The following is a 24850-nucleotide window of genomic DNA, read 5'->3' as shown; positions in this document are numbered from 1 at the left end:
ACCACACCCGGCCTCCACAATTATCTTTTATTGTTGCTGTTTTTAATTCCTACCTGACCTGACTTAGAAACATTCAGTATCTTTTGCACGATTCCAATTACTTCATGTTTTCTACCAGCATTTTCCTAAAAACATTACTCGTGCTATTCCCCTTCTCATCTTTTAAAGATTTGCACTTACATAGTTTTACTTGCAACTACTGTAACCAAGAAATACATGCCTTTTGTATCTTTCCATTAAAACTTTGTTCACTAATTTTTTTTTTTTTTTTTTTAAATAGAGACAGGGTCTCACTCAGCTCAGGCTGGAATGCAGTGGTGCTGTTTAGGCTCACTGCAATCTCCGCCCCCTGGGGGCTCAAGCACTCCTCCCACCTCAGCCTCCCAGGTAGTTAGGGGATTACAAGTGTACAGCACCACACAAGGCTTTTTGTTTGTTTGTTTGTTTTTTAAGTAGAGGCAAGGCCTTGCTATGTTGCCCAAGCTGGTCTCAAACCCATGAACTCAAGTAATCTTCCTGCCTCAGCCTCCCAAAGTACTGGGATTACAGGCCTGAGTCACTGCGCCTGGCCTGCATTTTCTTCATAACAATTTATGTCACACCTTCCATTAAATAAATTAGGATTATATATTACAAACTCATGTTTATACTAGGTATTGTCTTTTAAATAATGGCCATGGTCTTCAATATGGATTTTCGAAAGTAAAAAGGAATTGCCTCCAAAATTATAATGAAAGAAACAGAGCTAATGATAACATAATATAAAAAAAGTATACACTGTTTTAATCTACTTCTTAACCTCAAGACCAGAGAGTTTTTCAAAAATATGTTCTAAAAAAAACCATAAGTTTAGCAAAAGATTACTGTAGCTAAAGTCAAAGTATCCAAGGAAATCATCTAAATACCTTAACTCCTATTTTAGCTAGAAAGATAAATCAAAGTATCAGTCAATCTTGGAGTTATTTAAATCAGTACTTGCCTTTAGTTTATCAGGGGATGTGTAAGGAGCTTCAGGAGCATAAATCCTGAAAATATCAGCAAGGCAGCAGGCCACCAGTAAGCGAACATCTTTATCAGGATGCTTGAGAAAAAAATCTGAAGCAAGATGTAAAGCTAGGTTTAAATAAAGCTCCTTTTCTTCTTCAGAGTCCTGGTCCATATCCATAAAAGTTTTCACAACCATCTATACAAAAATAAAAAAATCAAATAATGAAATGCTCCATGTAAAACTACAGCCATGTGAAATAAAGGTCATATTAATTGCTAAGGTTAACTTCAAATGAATATACTTTCATTTTTCTGCAGAAGTCTCTACTTGAGAGAACACAATCCTCCTAAAACTACAAAGTAAACTTTAAAATATTTACTAAAATATTTTTTCATTTACCCAAAATATCTGCTAACCAGATTTTTAAAGTTTAAACTGCCCTTATGTAGTAGTCATCATTGGAAGAATTCCAACAGAATATTTGTGGAAACTTCTGGTCTCACTTGTACAACTGGACTAAAAGGATAAGTCCTTAAGAATACCATCTTTTTTAAAAATAATATTTCTAATCCTTTCATGAGAAGAAAAAGTATATGCCTAAAGAAAACCCTAAGATGATAATTTAATTTTCCATTTAAGCCATTAAACCACTCCAGTCACATGGTTTTATTTAAGAAAGGATGTCAAAGATGCATCCCTAAACACTGAAAAGTTACTATGAAGTATCTACCATAGCATCCAACAAAATATTTCTTGTGCAGCAGTAAAAGAGAATATGATATGGATAATTCATTAATTCAGTGGCACATGTGAGTTAAGCCAAAGGAAGCTAAAAGAAATGGTTCTTTTTTCAAAAATTCTTCTATAAAAGGTGAATAGAAAATAGAATGGTACACCATGAATTCTGAGAAGAGCTTTCTCTGATTTCAAAATTAGTAATTACAATGATGATCTCAGTCTGCACTATTCCTACTTCAGATGAAACAAAATTGCCTAACTTGATAGGAACTGACATTTAAATATAACTCCAACGGAAAGGTGAGCATCCAGCATCCACTAGGTGGTGCTGCAAATACTAGGCAACAAGTGTGGCTGGCCACAAGGTATCAATGCTAAATGTCTTGGTCCTTTATGCAGCAAGGATTTCCACTTGCCATCCAGCTAGACTTCTGAATAATAAATGGCTCAATTTCTACTGAATTCTCAGAGCAGCTGTGGAAAACACTGTTCCTCACAGAGCAAACTCTCAGTTCTATTATGCCAGATACCAGAACCAATCCCATCTCTACAAAAACCAACAGTAGACTAATGCTTCCAACCTTGTACTACATTTAGATTAAGGGTGTGATGTCCAGGTCTTTTAACTTTTTTATTTTATCACTTTTAAGATTTATGCTTTGATTACCTACGTGTTTAGGAAAAACCACAAAGGGTAAAAAAGAACTGTGGGCATGGAACTGTTTATTTCTGTAGATCTCTTAACAAAAGATAAGAGATTAAACATATTTTGAATAAAATGTTACAGGAAAAAAATAAATTTTATAAACAGTGTCACCTTACATGTTAATTGTTATAATGTATAAAACTTACTTGGGTATTTGTACATATCATCCCACATAATTTTTTTATATTTTTCTAAGAAGGAGGACGCTAAAAATAGGAAGTATAAATTAGGAAAATAAATGAGAAAAGTGGATTGCTGCCAGACATAAATGTCTACAAAATAATGAAAGCATATTACAAACACTAAATATGAGTACTCAGGCAATCATTCCAACAACAATAACCACAAAGTTTTGTTCAAGGTCCAGAAAATGGGAATTCCTCTCTACTGTCTACAACTCAAATACTGTTATATAACTCATTAATAACTCATGAGTCCTCCAAATTAGAAAAGAAATCTGAGAAAATAACATCTCTAAAAGACACTAATGCTAATCAGTTTAAGTGCAGGCTCTGAGTTCAAGATTAGTTTTTCAACAAACAACAGGAATGCTCATTTATTCTTAGTATAAACAAATATAAGGTAATAAATGTATTAGTTTCTCAAAAAATGCAATAGGTCAAGAGAAGGTAAATATATAGAAAATAAAGCATGTCATATATAGAAGGGATTTATAGCTTGACTATTCTTAATAAAATATACACCGGTTCCCAACTAGATAAAATATCCACCTATTAGTAAATTTAATCTGCTCAAAGATGATTTTCCTTTGAACATCTGATGTCTGACAATCTAATACTTTAGGTATAAATATATATGCACAATATTTAAGACTTTATGTGAAATTTATGACAGCATTAGCATCTTTTTCTCCTTATAAAAATTGCTATACACCATGTAGCAATAAAGAAGAGTATTTGTTTTTAAGGCCCTGGATCTTCAACGATTAATTTAGGAACATTTTTCAACTCTGACATCCAGGTAAATAACAATATATCAAGGAATATAAATATCTAGGTAGACACAACCTTGATCGGAAATGCTCAAAAATAAAGACCATCTAAACTAACTGATAGACCAACTTAACATTCTCCTTGGACACTATGCTCCTTTATCCATTTTAACAATTACAGAGATTACCGCCACCCTCAAGGAAAAGGTGAAAATATTATTCAAATACATATGAAGAGGCCCTAGCCTCATCCACAGAAGTTCACCAACAATCTTGATTCATTACTATATGTCAGAAGCAAAGGAAGAAGCTAAAAGTGAAGCCCTTTGACCTACTTTGAAAATAACTTATAAGTAGTACACAGCCTAATTACTCAGTACAAAGATTTAAAACTCCGTTAAAGTGGTTGTCTTTAGAAACCATATAGGAGAAAGGAGACAACTTTGTATAGACAATAAGGAATATGAGTATTGTAGACTTGTTCTTTATACCCAAATATAGAAGATCCTAGAAAATCTAAGCTTCACCTTTCTAACTGCTGTCCCATTAATCACAGCCAAATCCCCACTGTTCCTTATATATTCTATTCCCTTAGATCTTTTCTACGCCATTTGCTGCTTTGCTTTGCTTTTTCAAGTTACCCTAACAAGATCTATTATAGCCCCATGTGATTTCCACAAGGGACCTCTGCCCTACACAGATGTCCAAAAGAACATAATTTTACTTACCTTTAATCGTCTCACCATCTCCTCTTTAGATATTTTATCTGAGATTTCCTTGACCCCAGGTGGGTATGTAATTTTTCCATCATTGGTCCTAGTCTTTGAATGAGCCATGACAGAAATATTTCTACCCCTACAACAAGAAAACTATTAGATGCAAACCAAAAAATAGATACAAACATTCTTAACAAACATAAATGGTAACCTTCCCCACCAACCAAAATTTATAACTACCTCCTAATTTACAGTAATTTACCATTTAATGAAAATCACTCTATTGAACATTTCCCAAAATTATTTTTAGAAAACAAAACTTATTTTTACTTTCATTTCCTCAGTGGCAAGCTTTGTTATTTGCCCTAACCCTCCAACTAAAAATAATAATAGTAAGCTAGAGAAAAAGAATAAAAAATAAATACTTTTTAAAAGCACCACAAAGTACTCAAACTAAAACCTAAGAGAAAACAGGAATCCAGGGAAGTAAGTGGGAACAAGTGGGACATTATAGCTACTTACACTCTGAAAGCATCTGTCAATTCTGACAAATGTGGGATTCAGTTTTGATGGTCTTATAGGGCCAGGGGAACAGAAGTGTATCTGCACCTATTAAGGCAGACAGTCAAAGAGGAAACTCTCCTGACATTAATGTAGGCCACCACCCTACCCAAAGAAGATATACCTGCAAAGGAGAAGGTAAACTAGAAATGAACACCTCCTTTCCCAGCCCCACCCGCCTAGAGGGAACCGCTGAGAAGGCTGCTTTGGTGCCAAACAGAGAAGGGCAACACGAATACAGGGAAGGAATAGGTAATTAGTTTTGGCCATGTGCCTGCACACTTGTTGGGGTTGACATGACCTAAGTGGCCCAGAGAATCTCAAAACATGCACTCAAGAGACTCCCGGTTAATACAGTCGCAAGCACCTAACATAAGTAAATCCAAGTCCTGCCTAGAGAAGGGTGCCTTCATCCTAAATATCAAAGAATCCCCACTATGATGTTTCTAGAACAATGAGCAGTATCAAGTCAAAAATAACCAAGCAACAATGAGGGAGAACCAGCAGAAATACCAGATAACAGAAACAGACTCACAATTTTTGATAGTATAACTATCAAAGATTGTAGAACTATTATAATCTTAAAGAAATAAAAGACAATTCCAAAAAAATCTACAGGAAACAAAAAAAATTATAAAGACTAAACTAGAAGATTTTTTAAAAATAGAACTTCTAAAAATGAAAAAATACAATTACTGAAATTGAAAACTCAACAGGTCAGTGTATTCGCAGATATGAAAAACCATTAAAGGCCAGGTGGGATTGCTCACGCCTGTAATCCCAGCACTTTTGGAGGCTGAGGCAGGCAGATCACTTGAGCTCCAACGTTTAAGACCAGCCTGGGCAACATGGCAAAACCCCATCTCTACAAAAAATACAAAAATCAGCCAGGTGTGGTGGCACACCCCTGTAGTCCCAGCTGCTCAGGAGGCTGCAGTAGGAGAACTGCTTTAACTCAGGAGGTGGTGGTTGCAGTGAGCTGAGATTGCGCCACTGCGTTCCACCTGCATCAAAAAAAAAAAAAAATGAAGTGAAAGAAAGGTCAGAAGAAATTATCCGGAGTGCAACACAGTGAAACATACAACTGAAATACGTAAGGATAGAAAGGCCTAAATGTAGCCTACAATTCATGGAAGTTATAGAGGGAGAAGAATGAGAGATTCATTCATGGGATTCATGAGAGTACCAGAAGGACTAGATTGAAGCAGAGGTCAAATACCTACAGAGAATATCATAAAATACCAACCTACAACATCATACACCGGGGCCTATCATGGGGGAGGGGGGAGGGGGGAGGGATTGCATTGGGAGTTATACTTGATGTAAATGACGGGTTGACAGGTGCTGACGAGTTGATGGGTGCAGCACACCAACATGGCACAAGTATACATATGTAACAAACCTGCACGTTATGCACATGTACCCTAGAACTTAAAGTATAATAATAATAATAAAAAAAAGAAAAAAAGAAAAAAAATACCAACCTACAAATTCAATAAGCCCAACAGGATTAAATTTAAAATAATCATAACTCCAGAAAACAAATAAAATTTAGAGCACACACAGTACCTTGAAAGGAATAGCATATAAACTAACAGGTGACTTCTCAACATCAACAACGTAAGCCAGAAGACAGCAAAATGTTATCTTCAAAGCAGAGAAAGAATATAATTGCAAATCTAAAGTTTACAACCAAGGAGTATAATTTTTAAGTACAGAGTAAAACAAGGACAAATTAGCCAAATGAAAACTAAGAGGTGTATCTGCATATAAAGTACCTACAATATTGTTTAGCACACACTAAGTACTATATGTGTATGTAATATACACAATCAGGTTAAAAGAAAAAGATTTTTAAATTTCAATATAAACACCTTAAAAGACAATGAAAAATGTGGATACATGTTGAAAGTAAAAGGATGGAAAAATATGTCATGCAAACACTAAAACCAGTTAAGCTAAACATCAAGTTAAAAAAAAAAAAAAGATAAATAGGCCCCAGATTCACTCTGTGGTATTTACTCAATAGAAACGTATAGTTTGTCCACCATAAGACATATAAAAAAATGTTCATAGCAATACCATTCAGTTGCCAAAACAGAAAACACAATGACCATCAACACTAGAATTAATAGCAACTTGTAGTATAGTCACACAATGGGAGCAAAAAAAAAAAAAAACCAGCCATGAGAGTGAATAAACCATTGCCTCACACAATAATATGGATTAACATTACAAACATCTGGATGGGCATGATGTTTCACACCTGTAATCCCAGCATTTGGGAAGGCTAAGGCAGGTGGATCACTTGAGCCCAGGAGTTCAAGAACAGCCTGGGCAATACAGTGAGACCTCAACTATACAAAAAATAAAGATAAATTAGCCAAGCCTGGTGGTGTGCACCTGTGGTCCCAGCTACCCGGGAAGCTGAGGTGAAAGTCCTGCTTAAGCCCAGGAAGTCAAAGCCACAGTAAGCCAAGATCACACCAGTGCACTCAAGTTTGAGTGACAGAGCAGACCCCATCTCAACACACACCACACATCCACACACCCACACACCCACACACGCACCCACACACACACACACCAAAGTGAAAGAAGCCAGACAAAAAACACTACATAAGAGTATGATTACATTTTTATAAGCTCAAAAACAGAGAAACCTAATCTATGATGGTAAAAGTCAGGACAGTGATGTTTTGGGGGACAAACGTTAACGGAAGGAGGGGTGAAAAGACACTTCGGAGATGCTAGTTACACAAGTATTTTCACTTTGTGTAAAGTCATAGAGCTAAAGACATAGTTTTGCACTTTTCTGAATGTATGTTACACTTCAACAAAAAGTTTAACAAAACAGATAACAAGAAAAGCTCCAGACATTTAAATTTTTTAAAGCACTTCTTAATAATCAATGAATCAAAAGAAAACAAGCGTAGGATCAACAAAGTCAAAAAATCACAGGCCAATCTTATAAATTTGATAATATAACATTTGAAAATGTAGATAAAACTGAGAAACTACATCTTATTACCAAAACTAAAGAAAGAAAAAAAGAAAAAAGAAAAAAAGATTAAGAAAAAAAAATCAATCAACAGATCTTTCCACAAGGAAAAATATCCAAGTCTAGATGGCTTTACTAGTGAGTCCTGCCAAATAAAGGAAGAAATATTACCCATATCATACAAATAGTTCCAAGAAATGAAAAACAAGGGAATCCTTCCCAACTAATTTTAAGCAACTAATTAGCATAACTCTGACAACAAAACCCAATGAGAACAATCACAGGCCAGGCACAATGGCTCCTGTCTATGATCCCAGCACTTTGGGAGGCTGAGGCAGGAAGACTGCTTAAAGCCAGGAGTTCAATACCAGCCAGGGCAACAAAGCGAGACCTTGCCTCTACAAAAAAATTTAAATGAATAAAAAATTAGCCAAGCTGAGGTGACAGGATCACTTGAGCCCAGGAGTTCAAGGATGCAGTGAGCTATGATTGCGCCACTACACTCCAACCTAGGCAACAGAGTGAGAGTCCATATCTGAAACAAGGAAAACAGAAAAGAACAATCACAGAAAATAAATCACAGACAAATCTTAATCATAAATGCAAAACTCCTAAACAAAACATTAGGAAACCAAATGCAGCAATATATTCTTAAGTGTTTATCCTGGGAAGGCAAGGTTAAATTCATCACAGCAACAGGCTTAAAAAGAAAATCACATTTAAATTATATACTAAACTGATTTTTTTCAAATCTCAATAAATTAAGAAAAATTTGGTAAAATTCAACAACTCATGACTGTAAAACAAAAACGAAACAAGAAACAAGTGTAGTAAACTAAGAACTGGGTGAAAGTTTCCTTTATCTGAGAAGAGTAGGGTGCTATAAACACCCTATAGCATAAATAATGTTTATTGACGATCCACTGAAAGCTTTGTGTTCAGGAACTACAGGAACATACCTACTATCGTCACTTTTTTAAAAATTTGACACTGCAATAAAGATGCTAATCAACAAAGAAGGTGAAGAAAAAGAAATAAAGGGTATAAGGATATAAAATGAACCAGTCATTATTCACAGATGATATGTTTATGTACATAAAAACTTCAAAAGGATTTACAGATAAAACATGTGAATTACTAAGACTGAGTTTAGCAAGGATGAAAAGTAAAAACATCAATATATAGATGTTCCTCAACTTACAGTAAGGTTAGGTCCCAATAAACCCACTGTAAATTTAAAATATCATTAAGCCAAAAGTGCATTTCTATCATATGTCAAGAAGCATACCAAATATGTACTGCTTTCACACCATCATAAAGTCAAAAAATTGTAAGCCAAACCATCATAAGTCAGGGACATCCAGAACAAGCATAAGTCACCAACAGGTAACAACAGGTAACACAAATACTTAATGGTAAAAGACTAAATGCTTCCCCTTTAAGATCAGAAACAGAGAAAGGATGTCTACTCCTAGCACTTTTATTCAACATAATGCTAGAAGCCCTAGGCAGCACACAAAGAAACAGAAAATAAAAAGCATACATATTGGAAAAGAAACTGCCCCTACATCCAGACAACATGATTGTCTACACAGAAGATGCCAAAGGAATCTACAAAAAATAAACTACTAGTTAGTTCATCAAGGTTGCAGGATACAAGATTAACATCCAAAAATCTGTGTTCCTCCCGTACACAGTCATACATCACTTAATGATGGGGTACATTCTGATAAATATGTTATTGGGAAATTTTATTGTTGTGCAAACATCATACAGTGTACTTACACAAACCTAAATGGAACAGACTACTACATACCTAGGCTATATGGTATGGCCTATTGCTCCAAGGCTACAAACCTGTACAGCATGTTACTGTACTGAACACTGTAAGCAACCGTAACACAATGGTAAGTATTTGTGTATCTAAATATATCTAAACATAGAAAAGGTACAGTACAAATACAGTATTGTAAGTTTATGGAACCACCATTATATGCAGTCCGTCACTGACAGAAAAGTTGTGTGGTACGCAACTGTACATGAAAAAAAGTGGTAGGGATGATGGTTAGGAAAGAACAGAGAGAATACAATAAAAAGTTCAGAAGACACTTCCATATCTATGTCTTTTAAAAAGGACACTGTACCTATATTTCACACCATACGCAAAACGAATTCCAGGTACAGTAACAACCTAAATATAGAGGCAAAGTGTTAAAAGCTTTTAGAATATGATACAAGAGAATAGCTGCATGACTTCAGGTTAGGAAAAACACTATCTAGCAAGAACCAAGTTCATAGTTACATTCCTTCAACCAAAGAAGATACTCAGCAAATGCCTAGGACAAAGCACTCCAGGGAAAGACTGATAAATTTGATAAGGCTTCTCTTCCACTGAGTCTGGAGTGGAAGAAAGTCTCTCTGCCTTATCTCAGAGACAAAAGCTGTTCATCATTCATAAAAACAAACACATGAATATGGCCACAGACCACAGAGTGACCCTGTAAAATATACTCATCCATGTAGTCAAAAACTCATCAAGCGCCTCATATGCAGAACACAACAGCAGAAACTACAGAGCAAAACGAGTAAAATGGGTCTCAAAATCCATGAAGAGAAACAGACATTCCCCTAAATAAGTGAATCACAGTTGATTCTGAAATTATCCTAACAGAAATAAACAACAAACTTGGGAAAAATAAGACTGAAAGAAACACCACTTCTGTTAAGTGGACAGGGGTAAAGTGGTAATAACATAGAGAATAAAAAGACAGAAAAAAAATTCTGAATAAATCTCAGAGAGCAAATTTCAGTTACTGTCCCAGAAGTGTGACTGAAGGAGAAGGTGGAAGGAAGTAAAAGGAGCTAAGACGGAAAAAATAAGAGATAATAAAGAGGGAGGTTATTCAATTTGCACTTCAGTCTTATAAACAGCATTGTAAGGAAAGGTTTGAAACACCTCTGTGAATATACACAGGTTGTTTTTCCTCCAAGTAAAACATACTGGCCCTTGTCTACTAAGCAAACTCTATAGACCTTAAAGTCTCATTTTAACTTTTCCTGACCTCAATCAGGCAGGGCTAGGCTCCTCCCCTACAGCTAGTCACACTTTGAATCTACTACAATTAGCATTGATCACATTGTATCTATTGTACTTATTTCTGTCTTTGTCTCTCCCACTAGACTGTAAGCTCCTTAAGAAAAGTAGAGTATAACATTTACACTACCATCTATCACATATAATAGCTACTATTAGTAGTAGGCACTCAGGAAATACTGAATGAATGGCCAGAACTATTCGAAGAAATTACGGTTACAACAAAAAGTAGAGCTAGACATAGGAGAAATTAAAATTAGTTAGAAAACTACTGCAAAATTCCAAGAAAGAAGTAATGAGGAACTGACTGTAGGCAACGACTACAAAACAAGAAAATGATTCAAAGACTTATGAATGATTATACCACAGAAGCAGAAGATGATTATAAGATTCAAAACCTTTGTTCCTAGAAAGCCATTTATTTAAATATTTATTGAGAATTTACTTGGTGCGATATACTAAGTACTAAGGATGCAATGATGAGCAAATGTACAAGAGCTCTGCCCTCATTGTAATGGAGATGGGGGAAACCCCAGAGAGAGATTAAGTCTTGAGAGAAATAAACTTTGCTCTAGAAGGCAACTGTAGATTATACATCTAAAGTTCCAGAAAAAAGGTCTAAAATGAGAAAATATTTTAGAACCATTTATTGTTCATGCTTTATGGGTTTACAAGAGGAGTAAAGAAAATGAGTAGGGTGAGCTGAGATACCAACACTAAACCTTAATGAAATACCTATAGTGATTGGGGTGGTGGGAGCCCACAGGGGAGATAAAGAAGGAAAACAAAAGAAAGTCAAGAAAATGACTTTAGAAAAATTAGAGTAAATGTTACAAAAATCTAGGGAAAAAATGTTTGAAAATGAAGGGGTGATATATAGTGATACTACAAAAACCTAGGCAAAAAAAGTTTGAAGATGGAGGGGTGATATATAGTGATGATTACCCTTGGTGAAAACATACAAAATGACCTCAGCAAATACTCTCTTGAACTTGACAGGATGACCTTTGAGAAAAAAGTGTCCAGAAAATGATGGGAATGAATACCAAATTACGAGATAAGAAAAAGGTGAAAAGAAAAAAGAGGAAGCAGAAAAGGAGCAATGCAGAAGAAGAGGGTATCATTAAGTCAATGAAAAACAGGTATTGATACAGAGTTGCTCCTTAAACAGAAAGTCAAATAAATGATCTGACATATAATAGTTCCTTTCATCTTTGGGGAATCTCAACTATTCACCATTAAGGTAAAGTAAACAAAAAATGAAAAATAACTGTACTTCGAAAATAGTTATATAAAACTGACCTGTATCAGACTCCATTTTATAAACTATGGTATATTACAGAACAATGTGCTGATTTATCAATTTCTCCATTTAAAAAATACAAACTTTAAATTTACCACCATTTTACAGTAAAACTATAACCTAGAATTTCCCTTCTTTCAAAGGGTTATTTGAAACAAGCATTTTCAGAAAACAGTTCAGTTCAAAAATTATATGTATATTATTATATTTACATTTTTATGTTCAGTATGAACAGAAAGCATAAGAAAATATTCTAATACTAGGCCACGCACAGTGGCTCACACCTGTAATCTCAGCACTTTGGGAGGCCAAAGTGGGCAGATCACCTGAGGTCAGGAGTTCCAGACCAGCCAGGACAACATGGCGAAACCCCGTCTCTACTAAATATACAAATATTAGCTGGGCATGGTGGCGCATGCCTGTAGTCCCAGCTACTCAGGAGGCTGAGGCCGGAGACTCACTTGAACCCGGGAGGTGGAGGTTGCAGTGAGCTGAGACCATGCCATTGCACTTCAGCCTGGGTGACAGAGCAAGATTCCATCTCAAAAAAAAAAAAAGAAAAGAAAATATTCTAATACTAAAGATTTTTTTTAAAGTTCAAATAAAATGATCATTAAAGGAAATATATGAGAATCTTTTAATCACACTGAGTACCAGGAAGAAAAATCAATGAAATATTCATTCTTTAATATTATCAGACGTAAATCAATATTCATAAATGTAAAGAAACAAGAGACTGTAGTAAAAAATATGTAAGATATTTTCACTGAATGGAAAAGGAAAACAAAGTACTGACTAAAGAGCAAGAGCAGCCATAAAAATAAGCAATCCTATTTTTTAGTTGATTTAGGCATCCAAATCAACAAATAAAAACCAGCATCTGCCAGTTTCATGTTGATTTTTCTTAAAAATTCACAGTGTGACATTAAATTCATGTCCACAGAAATCAAATCAAATCACTACTAGAATCCGTACTTGGCCATGTTAATTAAAAGCTGTTTTTTTCCTTCTGGGATTTTACTCCAGGTTTGAGGTGGAATTCAAAGGAAAACATAAGATTTTGTGAAGAGTCTGATATAACTGCAGAAGGCAGTCTTCTCCACAACTGCTACCTCTTACAACCAGCAGATGGTGCCCTCCATAAAGACAACTCTTTAGTACACAATAATTAAACAGTCTAAAAAGTTAGGCTTATTCTTGTTGAGGGACAACCAAAAATCTAACGGGAGTTTTTCCTAAGAGACAAGAGACTAAGTAAATTATGCTATTCTCTCCTAAGCATATAACTTGAAGGCCATATTTACATATTTTCCAATTGTTTAAACAAAAAGCTGCATTTTTCAATATACAATTTTTTGACTAATCTACCATGCAGCTTGAATTAATCTTTATTAATTCAAAATAAGTGTATTTATGTTATTCCTTATTTGTTCTGATAAAACAGAGTAACGGTGAATACTTTAGGAAGTTCTTTTAGAAACTGGACCCTTTCTCTGAATACATATTTTTCCTAATGTTTATTTGTAAAGGGCAAACATGGTCACTTGCCTATATCATTTTTTAAGGACCATCAATGTTATGGAAGACAGTAAAGTTTAACTGGCTCAAACAGAAAAGGAGCCCCAGGCCCTGGAATATCTCAACCTGTATCAGTTTCTAACAGCACAGAAAGTGTTCTGTTAAATCTCTTTAAAGTAATTATTGTATGTTAATAGTGATAATATCTCATTTATTGAATGATTAGTATTTCTCTGGTCAGTAGTCAACTCAATATCCCATTGTAGGGGGTGGGGGAACAGATAAAATTACGAATTTTTCTATTCACGTCAAATCTCCAAAACACATTCTTGCACAACGACCCCCCCCCCGCCCCCACTTAGACTGCTGCTTCTTCATTGAGAAAACAGAAGCGCCATGAAACAGAAACTTCCTCAGCCTCTTATCACCCAATTTACATGCCTATGTACATTTGCACCCATTCCCTCCCTTCTCTCCTTCCCCCTTCCTTCCTTCCCTCCCTCTTTCCCAATACCAGAAAGGAAATAGCCCTCCTCACATCAAAACACTAGCCCCTTCATAAGCACACAAAATCCCATCCTCTACTCAGAGACTTTTATTTGATTAGTTATCTCCTTTTTCCCCTATACCAGCATCCTCTATGTCTACTAGATACTTTCTCTCAGCATTCAAATATATTCTGTTATTGGATGGATGGAAGGCATTCAGGCAGAAAGGGAAAGAAAATACAACATACCTGCTTAGACTACAAATACCTCCCCGGCCTCAGCTATTGTCCTCTATCCCAAATTACTTTCACAGACAAGCTTCTCAAAGAGTAATCTATACTATCTACTTTCAATTCCCATTCACTATCCATACTAATCTAGTCTAGCTTCCAAACAGTTCCCCAGCCCCACACTCCGCCCCATCAGCAAAATGCTTTTGCTGCAGTCACTGTAGCAGATTGCAAAAAATGACAACAAATTTTTCCATTCCTTGTATCTACATCCTTACAATCTGACTTTGTTGCTCCTCCCATCAAGAAATAAAAGTGTTTTTTCAGACCTAGAATCTGAGATGGCGTTATGACTCTTTGGGCAATGGGACATTGAGAAGTTTAGTGCTTGTGCTCTGGGTTAGCTTACCTACTGCTCTTGGAATTCTGCTATGGAGATGTCGGCAAGTCCAAGCTACCCCAATAGAATATTAGAACGTATATGCACAGAGGCACACTGTCCCAGCCGTGGTCATCATGAACAAGCCAGCCCTAGTCAAATCACCAGGTGACCAGAGAGGCATATCTGTAGATGCATAAGCAACCCCAGCTAAAATCAGCTAAGCCTCGCCCAGATCAGTAGAACCACCCAGATAAGCCAAACCCAAATTGCCAATATACACAATTGGGAACAGTTTTTTCCAGTAATTAAGTCTTTGGGTGATTTGTTATGCAGTAAAAGCTAACTAAATGTCATCAGTTGACCTCTAGGTTGCCAATCAAGTGAACACTTTTCTAACCCTTATTTTATTCATCTCAGCAGTATGATATACAGTTGACCACAGCCTCCTCCTTGAAACATTACTTTCCTTTTGTTTCTACTAGTAACACTTTGCCTTTTCCTGATTTTTTTCCTACCTTACTGGTTATTCCTGTCTCCTTTGTAGACTTCTCTTCTACTCAACCTCCAAATATCAGTAACTTATCAGAGCTCAATTCTCTTTTTACTGTTTATGTTTTTCTCCCAAGGTTATTGCCCTAAGCTTTCTTTTAATACCTACTCCATAAAGACCTCTCTTTTCAACTCTAGTCCGCATATACAACTGTCTACTTAACATTTCCACTTGGGTATTCTCAAAGATACTGTGAACTCAAGATATTCTAAACAAAATGTCTCCCAATTTTTTTCTCCCTCCAAAAAAAATCCTCATTCTTCATTCCTCTCCCTCTCCAGTGTGTGTTGCCTTCATGTACCCATTTCTTCCTCACAGTTTTCTGGGAATGAAGCTTGGCAATTCCCTTTCAACATGTACAATCAACAATCAAGTCCTATAAATGCTACCTTGCAAAATGTAAATGAAATCAACCCTTATTTAGCCATTACTTCACCACAACATAAATCTATGCCACATCCAATTCATTCTTCAGAGAGCAACCAGAATGATCCTAAGAAACTAATCTCTTCATATCACTGCCTTACTTAGAATTCTTAAATAGGTTCCCACTGCCCTTCGAATAAGTTCCAAATATACTAATCTGACCATTTGCTCATTACACTCCAGTCACATCTCTATTCCTTGAAGACACTAACCAAGATCCTTCTGTCTCAGGGTGTGCTATTCCTTCTGCTTCAAGAAACTTTTTCTCCTCTCTAGCCCTCATGCCTGGCTAACACTACTCTTTCAAGTCTCACCTGTCAATCAGGGAAGCTGTCCCAAATCTACTCCGTCTAAATAAAATCCCTACTACATGCTGTCACACCACCCCTACATTTTTCCTTCAAAGAATTTATCATAAATGTAAATATAAATTCTCTAATGTGTTTCCCCTTGTGAACTGCATACTATATGAGAAAAGTTTAAGGATCCTAATTTGTTCATTGCTACACACCTAATGCGTAACACAATGCTGGTTAAAAAGCAAAAGCTGAATAAATGTTCTTACTAAGATGAACTACATAATTGTGCCCATTTATAAATGAGAAAATTGAGGTTCAAAGAGGTTAAATAACTATGCTAAAGTTATCAACAACTAAACTTAAATTGAGCCACATCTGATTCCCAAAGCCTATGCCCTTAACCTAATGGTTTTCCATCTCTGGCACACTGTTGAATCCTCTAATAATCAGACCCAAACACTTCCATATGAAAAAAGCTCCATGAGGAAATTTACATACCAAGTTTAGTAACAAATGCCTTACCATTACAATATAGTGCCAACTCTGCCTACTATCCCTGTACACATTTCTGATACTTTATATACATAAGCATGGCAGCTTTAATTTTTGAAAGACAGATCATGGTTTTCAAAGCTCTTTCATGCACACATTTTCCTTCAAAATTCTATGAAAGTGGGAATTATCCCTATTTTACAGAAATGAAGTTCAGAAAGCTGACGAACTTGCATACAGTCACCCTGTAGTAAGTGGCAGAGCAATGACAAGAGGTCAAGTTTTCTCGTTTTACTTCAGGCTCTTAGGGAACGCTGAATTGGAAATTAAGAGTCAGAATACTAGGCCAGGCGCCGTGGCTCACGCCTGTAATCCCAGCACTTTGGGAGGCCAAGGCAGGTGGATCACAAGGTCAGGAGATCTAAGACTATCCTGGCTAACACGGTGAAACCCTATCTCTACTAAAAATACAAAAAATTAGCCAGGCATGGTGGTGGGCGCCTGTAGTCCCAGCTACTCTGGAGGCTGAGGCAGGTGAATGGCGTGAACCCAGGAGGCAGAGCTTTCAGTGAGCAGATATCGCGCCACTGCACTCCAGCCTGGGCAACAGAGCGAGACTGTCTCAAAAAAAAAAAAAAAAAAAAAAGAACCAGAATACTAAAAAATCTGAGCAAACTGAACAGAAACAAAAATGTTAGCCCATCCAGAAACTCAAGGGACAAAGATATTTTATAGCTTAGACGAGTACAATGGCACTAATTAATAAGACAGGCCAGGCAGGGCACAGTGGCTCACGCCTGTAATTCCAGCACTTTGGGAGGCCGAGGCAGGTGGATCACGAGGTCAAGAAATCAAGACCATCCTGGCCAACATGCTGAAACCCCGTCTCTACTAAAAATACAAAAACTAGCTGGCGTGGTGGTGCATGCCTGTAATTCCAGCTACTTGGGAGGCTGAGGCAGGAGAACCACTTGAACCCGGAGGCAGAGGTTGCAGTGAGCCGAGATTGCACCACTGCACTCCAGCCTGGCACAAGAGCAAGACTCCGTCTTTTAAAAAAAAAAAAAGCCAGGCATAGTGGCTCACACCTGTAATCCCAGCACTTTGGGAGGCCAAGGCAGAAGGGTCACTTGAGGGCAGGATTTCTAGACCAGCCTGGGCAATACAGTGAGACCTCCCCGATCTCTACCAAAAAAAAAAAAAAATGTAATTGGCTGGACATGGTGGCGCGTGCCTGTAGTCCTAGCTTCTCAGGAGACTGAGGCAGGAGGATGGCTTGAGCCCAGGAGTTCAAAGCTACAGTGAGCTATGATCGAGTTACTGCACTCCAGCCTAGGTGACAGAGTAAGGCCTTGCCTCTTTTAAATAAATTAAAAAAAAAAAAAAGGCAGTAAGAAGTATTGCTGAAGCTGTGAAGAAACTGGAACCCTCATATTTTGTGGGAATGTAAAATGCTGGAGCCATTTTTGGAAAACGTTTCACAGTATCTTAAACGGTTAAATGTTGGCTGGGCGCGGTGGCTCACACCTGTAATCCCAACACTTTGGGAGGCTGAGGCGGGTGGATCACGAGGTGAGGAGTTAGAGACCAGCCTGGCCAAGATGGTGAAATGCCATCTCTACTAGAAATACAAAAATTAGCCAGGTGTGGTGGCGGGCGCCTGTAATCCCAGCTACTCAGGAGGCTGAGGCAAGACAATCCCTTGAACCCTGAAGGTGGAGGCTGTGGTAAGCCGAGATCGCATCACTACACTCTAGCCTGGGTGACAGAGTAAGACCTTGTTCTAACAAAAAAAAAAAAAAAAAAAGTAAATGTAAATTTACCATATGACCCAGCAATTCCCCCTTCTAGGTGTCCATCCAAGAGAAAACCTATATCCACACAAAGACTTTTACCAGAATATTTATAGCAGTATTCATAATGCCCAAAAAGTATAAACAATCCAAATATCTATTAACTGGTGAATGGATAAACAAAATGATACTAATTGAAATAGAAAGGAAAAAAGTACTGAAACAAAAGTGAATCAACCAGATTCTGTGCATGTACATATACATGTGCACATATTGCTGAAGGTGTTATAAAAGAAATTGGGACCAGTTAATCTAAGGCCTTAAGTCTCTGATAAGGAGTTTGGTCATTATCATATAAGGCAGTTGTAATTTATTTTTCTTTCTTTTCTAAGAAATTTACAAAGCAATGAGATTTATATTTTAGAAAGAGAACTTCCAAAGACAAAGACATACCAGCAAGAACACAGGAAGAGTGCGGGAATCTATGAGGGACTGCAAGAGGCTCACTGAAGCAGTAACAGGAAGCTCTGAACAATTGGAAGATAACACAAAAGTATTTGAAGAGAGGATATAGTAGAAAACAGGAGAGAAGTATATAGTTTAGTAGGAGAATGAGGTTGAGACAGAAATCCATGAGGCACTGCATAACACTACATTGTATCTTTTTAAGATGACAATAAAATGGGCACAAAAGTATTGATACCTAAGGACCCAACGTACCATACTGTATACAGGGCAAATGAGAGTACAATTGTTAATTCTACCTAATTAAAGTAACATAGTATCCATAATGATAAATATTTAATAAATCTGCTTACAAAGTTATTTACCTTGTAGATAAAATAATAATGAGTAAACTGGGGGAGGGGTTATAAGAAAAATTAGGATGTCAAGTCGACCAAAAAGTTTAATTTGGTAAGTTTCTCAATAAATTTCCCTATAATGGGAAAAGCTTAACAAAATCATTATAGTACATAAACACTTGATATATTCCTCAAAGACATTAGTTTTGAGGGAATGCATATGGATTAATATTACTAAATCTAATCTAAATCTAGTCTCACTGATTACATCTACCTTATATGCTTCCTGGCTAAAATCAACAACTTTGTTTTGTGACACTGTTGTTCAAACACGGATAGCTGGTTGTGTTTTTGTTTCCTTAAATAGTTTTATTAAGATATAATTCACATATCAAATAATTCATCTTTTAGAGTGTACGATTCAATAGTTTTAGATCTAATACATTTGTTTTTTGTGTAAAAATATATGTAACATAAAATCTACCACTTTTAAGTGTACAATTGACATTACTTATATTTACAATATTGTGCAACCACTACCATTTCCAAACGTTTTCATCAACCAAAACAGAAAGAAACTTGTAACCAGGTACTGTTGACTGGGGAATATAACAGTAGGAGAAAGCCAAAGATTATTGTTCTCATGGCATAGCTTATATTAAAGTTGAAGGAAAACAAACAACAAATGTCAAGTGTGTGTTAGATAACGTAAAATGTTAAGAAAAATAGGGGCCAAGCGCCATGGCTCATGCCTGTAATCCTAACACTTTGGCAGGTCAAGGCAGGTGGACTGCTTGAGCCCAGGAGTTTGAGACCAGCCTGGGCAATACAATGAAACCCCACCACTACAAAAAATACGAAAAAAAATTAGTCCCAGATAATTGGGAGGCTGACCTGAGAGGATCACCTGAGTCTAGGGATGTCGAGGTTACAGTGAGCCACGATCCCAACACTGCACCCCAGCCTGAGCAACAGAGACCCCATCTCAAAAAAACAAAAAAAGAGTCAATAGGGGTGGCCAGGTGTGGTGGCGCATGCCTGTAATCCCAACACTTTGGGAGGCCAAGGCAGCTGGATCACTTGAGACAGGAGTTCGAGACCAGCCTGGCCAACATGGTGAAACCATGTCTCCATAAAAACACTACAAAAATTAGCCGGCCATGGTGGCGCATGCCTGTAATCTCAGCTACTCGGGAGGCTGAGGCAGGAGAATGGCTTGAATCCAGGAGGCAGAGGTTACAGTGAGCCGAAATCGCACCACTGCACTCCAGCCTGGACAACAGAGTGAGACTCCGTCTGAGGAAAAAAAAAAAAGAGTAAGTAGGGGAGGGAGCTGTTTTACCTTGCAAAGACTGGAAAGGACTCTATGACCAGGTGACATTTGAGCGGAAACCTGAAAAAGAATGATGATAAACCATGCAAATACCTGAGGGAAGAACACTCAACACAGAGTGAGGCCCAGAGATTTTAACCCTGCACTATCTACTACCCAACTACTATCAAAGAAGGCCAGATAACAATTACATTTCTGAAGGATTTTTTAAAGAAATCCCACTAATCACTTCCTCTAGATCAGGGCTTCTCAACTTCAGCACTCTCAGGTTTTTTGCCAAAAAGTATTTACTGCAGGTAGAGGTCAGGATGCACCTGTACATTGTAGAATGTTCAGCAGTATCCCTGGGCTCTGCCACTAGACATGAGTAGCGCACACACACCATCACCATCCCCAGTTGTGACAACCAAAAATGTCTCCAGACATTGCCAAGTGTCCCCTGCAGGGCAAAATCACCCCATACTGAGAACTACTGCTCTAGGTCTGTTCTTACACTCAGGTTCTACATAGGAAACCCATAAATGGTCTTCAGGAGGTCTATGAACCATCTGTAGTCATTTAAAAGTATACAGAGTTTGCATGCATGTGATAATGTACATTTTTCTGGGAAGAAGGATCAGGGCTTGTGATGTATTCTCTAACGTCTACAGTCAAAAAAGAAAGTTAAGGAACACTGCTTCTAATATCTCAAGGACGTTAAAGAACACCACCTGGAAACTCCAAATCTGAGCTATGTTTGTCTTGGCCCACACATTCACTTTCTGTTAGTTGAATGCAATTGGGTATCTTCTTTCTTTTCTTTTTGGCTTTCATTAAGTAACCCATTAAAAGCCTATAAACTAGTCACTGAATTTGCTGAAAGACGTTTTTGGAAAATCATCAACTCTGATTTTATTATCATCCATATTTAACAAATGAAGAAAACTGGGACAAGAGAAATTCACTGATTTTGCCCAAGATCAGAAAGTTCCCAAATGGCAGAATTAGAACTACATCATACCTGCTTACATGGTTATATGGCTGGAAATGGCCAGAGAGGCACACTTAACTTCTTGGTTTGTTTCAAAAATAAACTATAAAAGCACTGTAAGTAAGGTACAAAACCAATAAATCAAAGGGCATAAGATGAATAAGAAATATCAACCATAAGTTTAACATTGTCTAAGAGCTACTGAGGAGAAGTGAAGCTGTATGTGACATCTATATCCTCGCTGAAACCTAATGGGTCAGTGGGTAATGTAATGGATAACTCTATCAAGAATAAGCACAGAAGTGAGTTTTAGTCACTCCTTTTTATTCTTCAATGCAAGCCAAAGTACAATTCAAAGTACTTAAAGTATGATTCAGTAGAAAAAATTCTACAAGAATTGTAGCCAACACAAGGTATCCAAAAAGCTAGTGATCTCAATGTCTGGTTTGACCTAGAAAAAAAGGAAAAGGTAAAAAAAAAAAAAAAAATGAACAACTCAGAGCAATGATTCTTCAAACTTATTTTAATCATGAAACACACTCTTCTAACCAAAACATTATAACAATGTGCAATATATAAATAGGTTAAAAAAGAGCTGCTCTGGCTGAACTGAGTGATGGGTATTCCAATATCCCCAACTTCTCTTGTCAAGAAGTTTCACAGAGAAAAATCTGAAAACCAGTGTTCTGTTAGACATTATTGGAAATGTGAATTATTACAGCCTTTTTGAAAAGAATTGTGTTAATATCTATTAAATTTTAATGATACATTCCCTTCAACCTAGCAATACTTCTCTTCCAATTCTCACAGGAATAAAAATGTCAATATAAATGTACTAGAATATGTATCTTAGCACTGTTTACAACAAGCAGAAAAAAAAATCTGACATCGACAAGGGAACAGCTACATGAAGTGTGGTAAATCTTTACTATGGAATATTATGCAGTCATTACAAAGAAAAAAAGTAACAGCATTAGCCAATAATATTAATGTACTAACGAGTGGGAAAAGCTCAAGTGTGTAGTATGTGCACACGTGTGGGTTTAATAGTATTTTTTGTAAAATAAACACTACTATAACATACACCAAAAAAGTACCTATTGGGCAATAAAAAACACCCCAAAAAATGTAGATAATTAACTTAATGGGAAGTATAGAGCATAATTTTTTCTTTTTTTTCTGAGACAGAGTCTTGCTGTGTCACCCAGGCTGGAATGCAGTGGCACAATCTCAGCTCATGCCAACCTCCACCTCTCAGGTTCAAGCAATTCTCCTTCCTCAGCCTCCCAAGTAGCTGGGATTACAGGCACCTGCCACCACATCCGGAGCTTTTATTTTTTGTAGAGAAAGAGTTTCACCTTAGCCAGGCTGGTCTCGAACTCCTGACCTCAAGTGATCCACCTGCCTCGGCCTCCCAAAGTGCTAGGATTACAGGCCTGAGCCACCACACCAAGCCCAAAATTACTTGTATTATTACTGCAAATATGTAAAAATAGAACATAGAATGATTTGAGCTTGGGATGGAAGAAAGGATACATCTCTTGTAGATACGTTATTTCAAAGTATTTGTAATAAAGTATTTTTTGAAAGCAATCCTAAAAGAAAGAAAACTAATAATCTATAGGCATTATGGATTGCCTATCCTTCAAAGCTGTTCTCTATTAACATTTTTTTCCCTTAAAACTGAACTTTAAATGAAGTTTGGGTGACAGATCTATCTATTCTAGATTACATACTCTGGCAGGAGCCAAGAGAGTAAATATTCTGAAATGTCAAAAGTGCTTCTGCCTTTAACAAGAACACAATCATACAGTATCACCCTCTTTCCTCCTCCTTCTCCTCCCCACTAACCTCTCTCTCTCTCCCACTGTAACATCTTGAACAGTACGGAAGAATTCAATTAGATGACCCAACCCTCATCTCCATCCTCATCCCACCTTCCAGATCTAAAATTCTACAATTCTTTTATCTTACTGTATCATGTACTTGCAGTTTTTGGCAATCTTTAATACTTATCACTCCAACAATATTAAATATAATCTGTTCTTTACAGATTAATTAATGCAATTACTGCAACTACTAATTTGCAAATTAATTTTTCTATTTTGTCCTTCATTTTCCCAGGAAAACAAACTCACAATGCAAAGAACTGCAATACAGAAAATGGTTCTGCTAGAAAAAAGATACTTCTTTTCAACCCCCTTGCAAACATAAAAAAAATTTAAAAACTTTCTTCCTCAAAAAGAGTAAAAAACAACCCAGGAAATGAACTACATATTTTTAAAGTACCAATCAGAAATAAACTATAAAGTATATACTGTCTTGTGAGATGCAAATAACACAACAAAGCAGCTTTGTACAAATATCTATAACTAATTCTACAAAGTTGACTCCATTTTCTCTTCCATAAAATGTAGATAGCATCCATCTGCTTAATTACTGCACAGATTGTAAAGCACTGCACCTGCAGTTACCAAACTGTAAAACAAGACATCTCAGAGCCCCCTAGATACCACAGCAAATTCACAGGCATTGGGGGATATTTTAAGTTCTCAAGGAAAATACAGCTATTCTCAAGATCTGTCAGACACCAGGTAAGCTTACCAGCTCAAGGTAGTTCCATTTGAACATGAGATCATTGTTCTACCTTCTTTTTGAAGGTAATATATCTTTGAGAAGCTAGGTTTTGGGGCAGCTGATGTGATAAAAAGTACTAGATAGAAATCAATGGATAACAGGAAACAAAGGTGGCAGTATTCAATCTGATTCCAAGACTTAAGAACTTTGCATATGCCCAACAGGCACACACATGAGATCAGTAAGCATATGTCATTATTTAAGGATAAAAAGGGAATGTTTTTATTTGATTGAACATATAATTCTTAAACCATAAATACTTATTAGGCTACTTGTATCTAACTAAAACAGAACTGTTACATATTCTATTTTGGCTCCATGAAAAAATGACGAGACGCTAAGGACACCATGAACAGAACATTTAGGAATGCCTCACTGTACATTTATAAGGGATTCTCATAGATGTCTGTAAGTTGCACAATTGTACAACACCTTTACTCTTTCTTCACTCTTTCAAGGCAAAGAAAATAAAAAAAACCATCGAGACTGAAAACATGCCAAAAATGAGTAGGATGGTGACAGGAGGCTCCTCATTACATTTGTTCTAGAAAAGCAGGAGGCAAAACCAAAGACTGACTACAATAATTAAAGAAGAAAAAAATCCCAAATGTTGCCTATTTAATGGCTTATTTAAAGACAAGGTCGAATTCAGCCTTAAAGCCTTGATTATCTAACAATGGTTTTCCAATACACTTTAGCAAATGAGCCCTCTTTTCAAGCCAAATCTCCCCTAAATTCTAAGTTACAAAACACAGAAAAAGCAAAGTTCTGTTTGTAGTTGAGGAAGAACATAGAACCACAGTCTGGCTTACCTCCCTCCACACCTGTAACTGCATTCACAGGGTCCTCTAGCCCTTCAACAATTCAGTA

At 36.7% G+C, this 24850-nt stretch overlaps 1 protein-coding gene across 7 annotated transcripts in view; it reads right to left on the bottom strand.

Annotated features, from left to right (window-relative positions):
* Window positions 1-24850, bottom strand: part of PDS5B (PDS5 cohesin associated factor B) — a 178980-nt gene that overhangs the window by 116171 nt on the left and 37959 nt on the right. For all 7 annotated transcript variants that reach the window (XM_021929535.2, XM_021929537.2, XM_021929540.2 and 4 more), the window contains exons 2-3: window positions 4113-4239; window positions 980-1183 (exon numbers count right to left, since the gene is read on the bottom strand). In XM_021929535.2, the coding sequence (XP_021785227.1) occupies window positions 980-1183; window positions 4113-4220 (312 nt within the window). In that variant the 5' untranslated portion in view covers window positions 4221-4239. The remainder of the gene's footprint in view (window positions 1-979; window positions 1184-4112; window positions 4240-24850) is intronic.

This window comes from Papio anubis, chromosome 15 (assembly GCF_008728515.1).
Source record: "Papio anubis isolate 15944 chromosome 15, Panubis1.0, whole genome shotgun sequence".
In the NCBI taxonomy this organism is placed as follows: Eukaryota; Metazoa; Chordata; class Mammalia; order Primates; family Cercopithecidae; genus Papio; species Papio anubis.
Note: the sequence above shows the minus strand (reverse complement) of the source record. Positions and strands in the feature narration are given on the sequence as shown.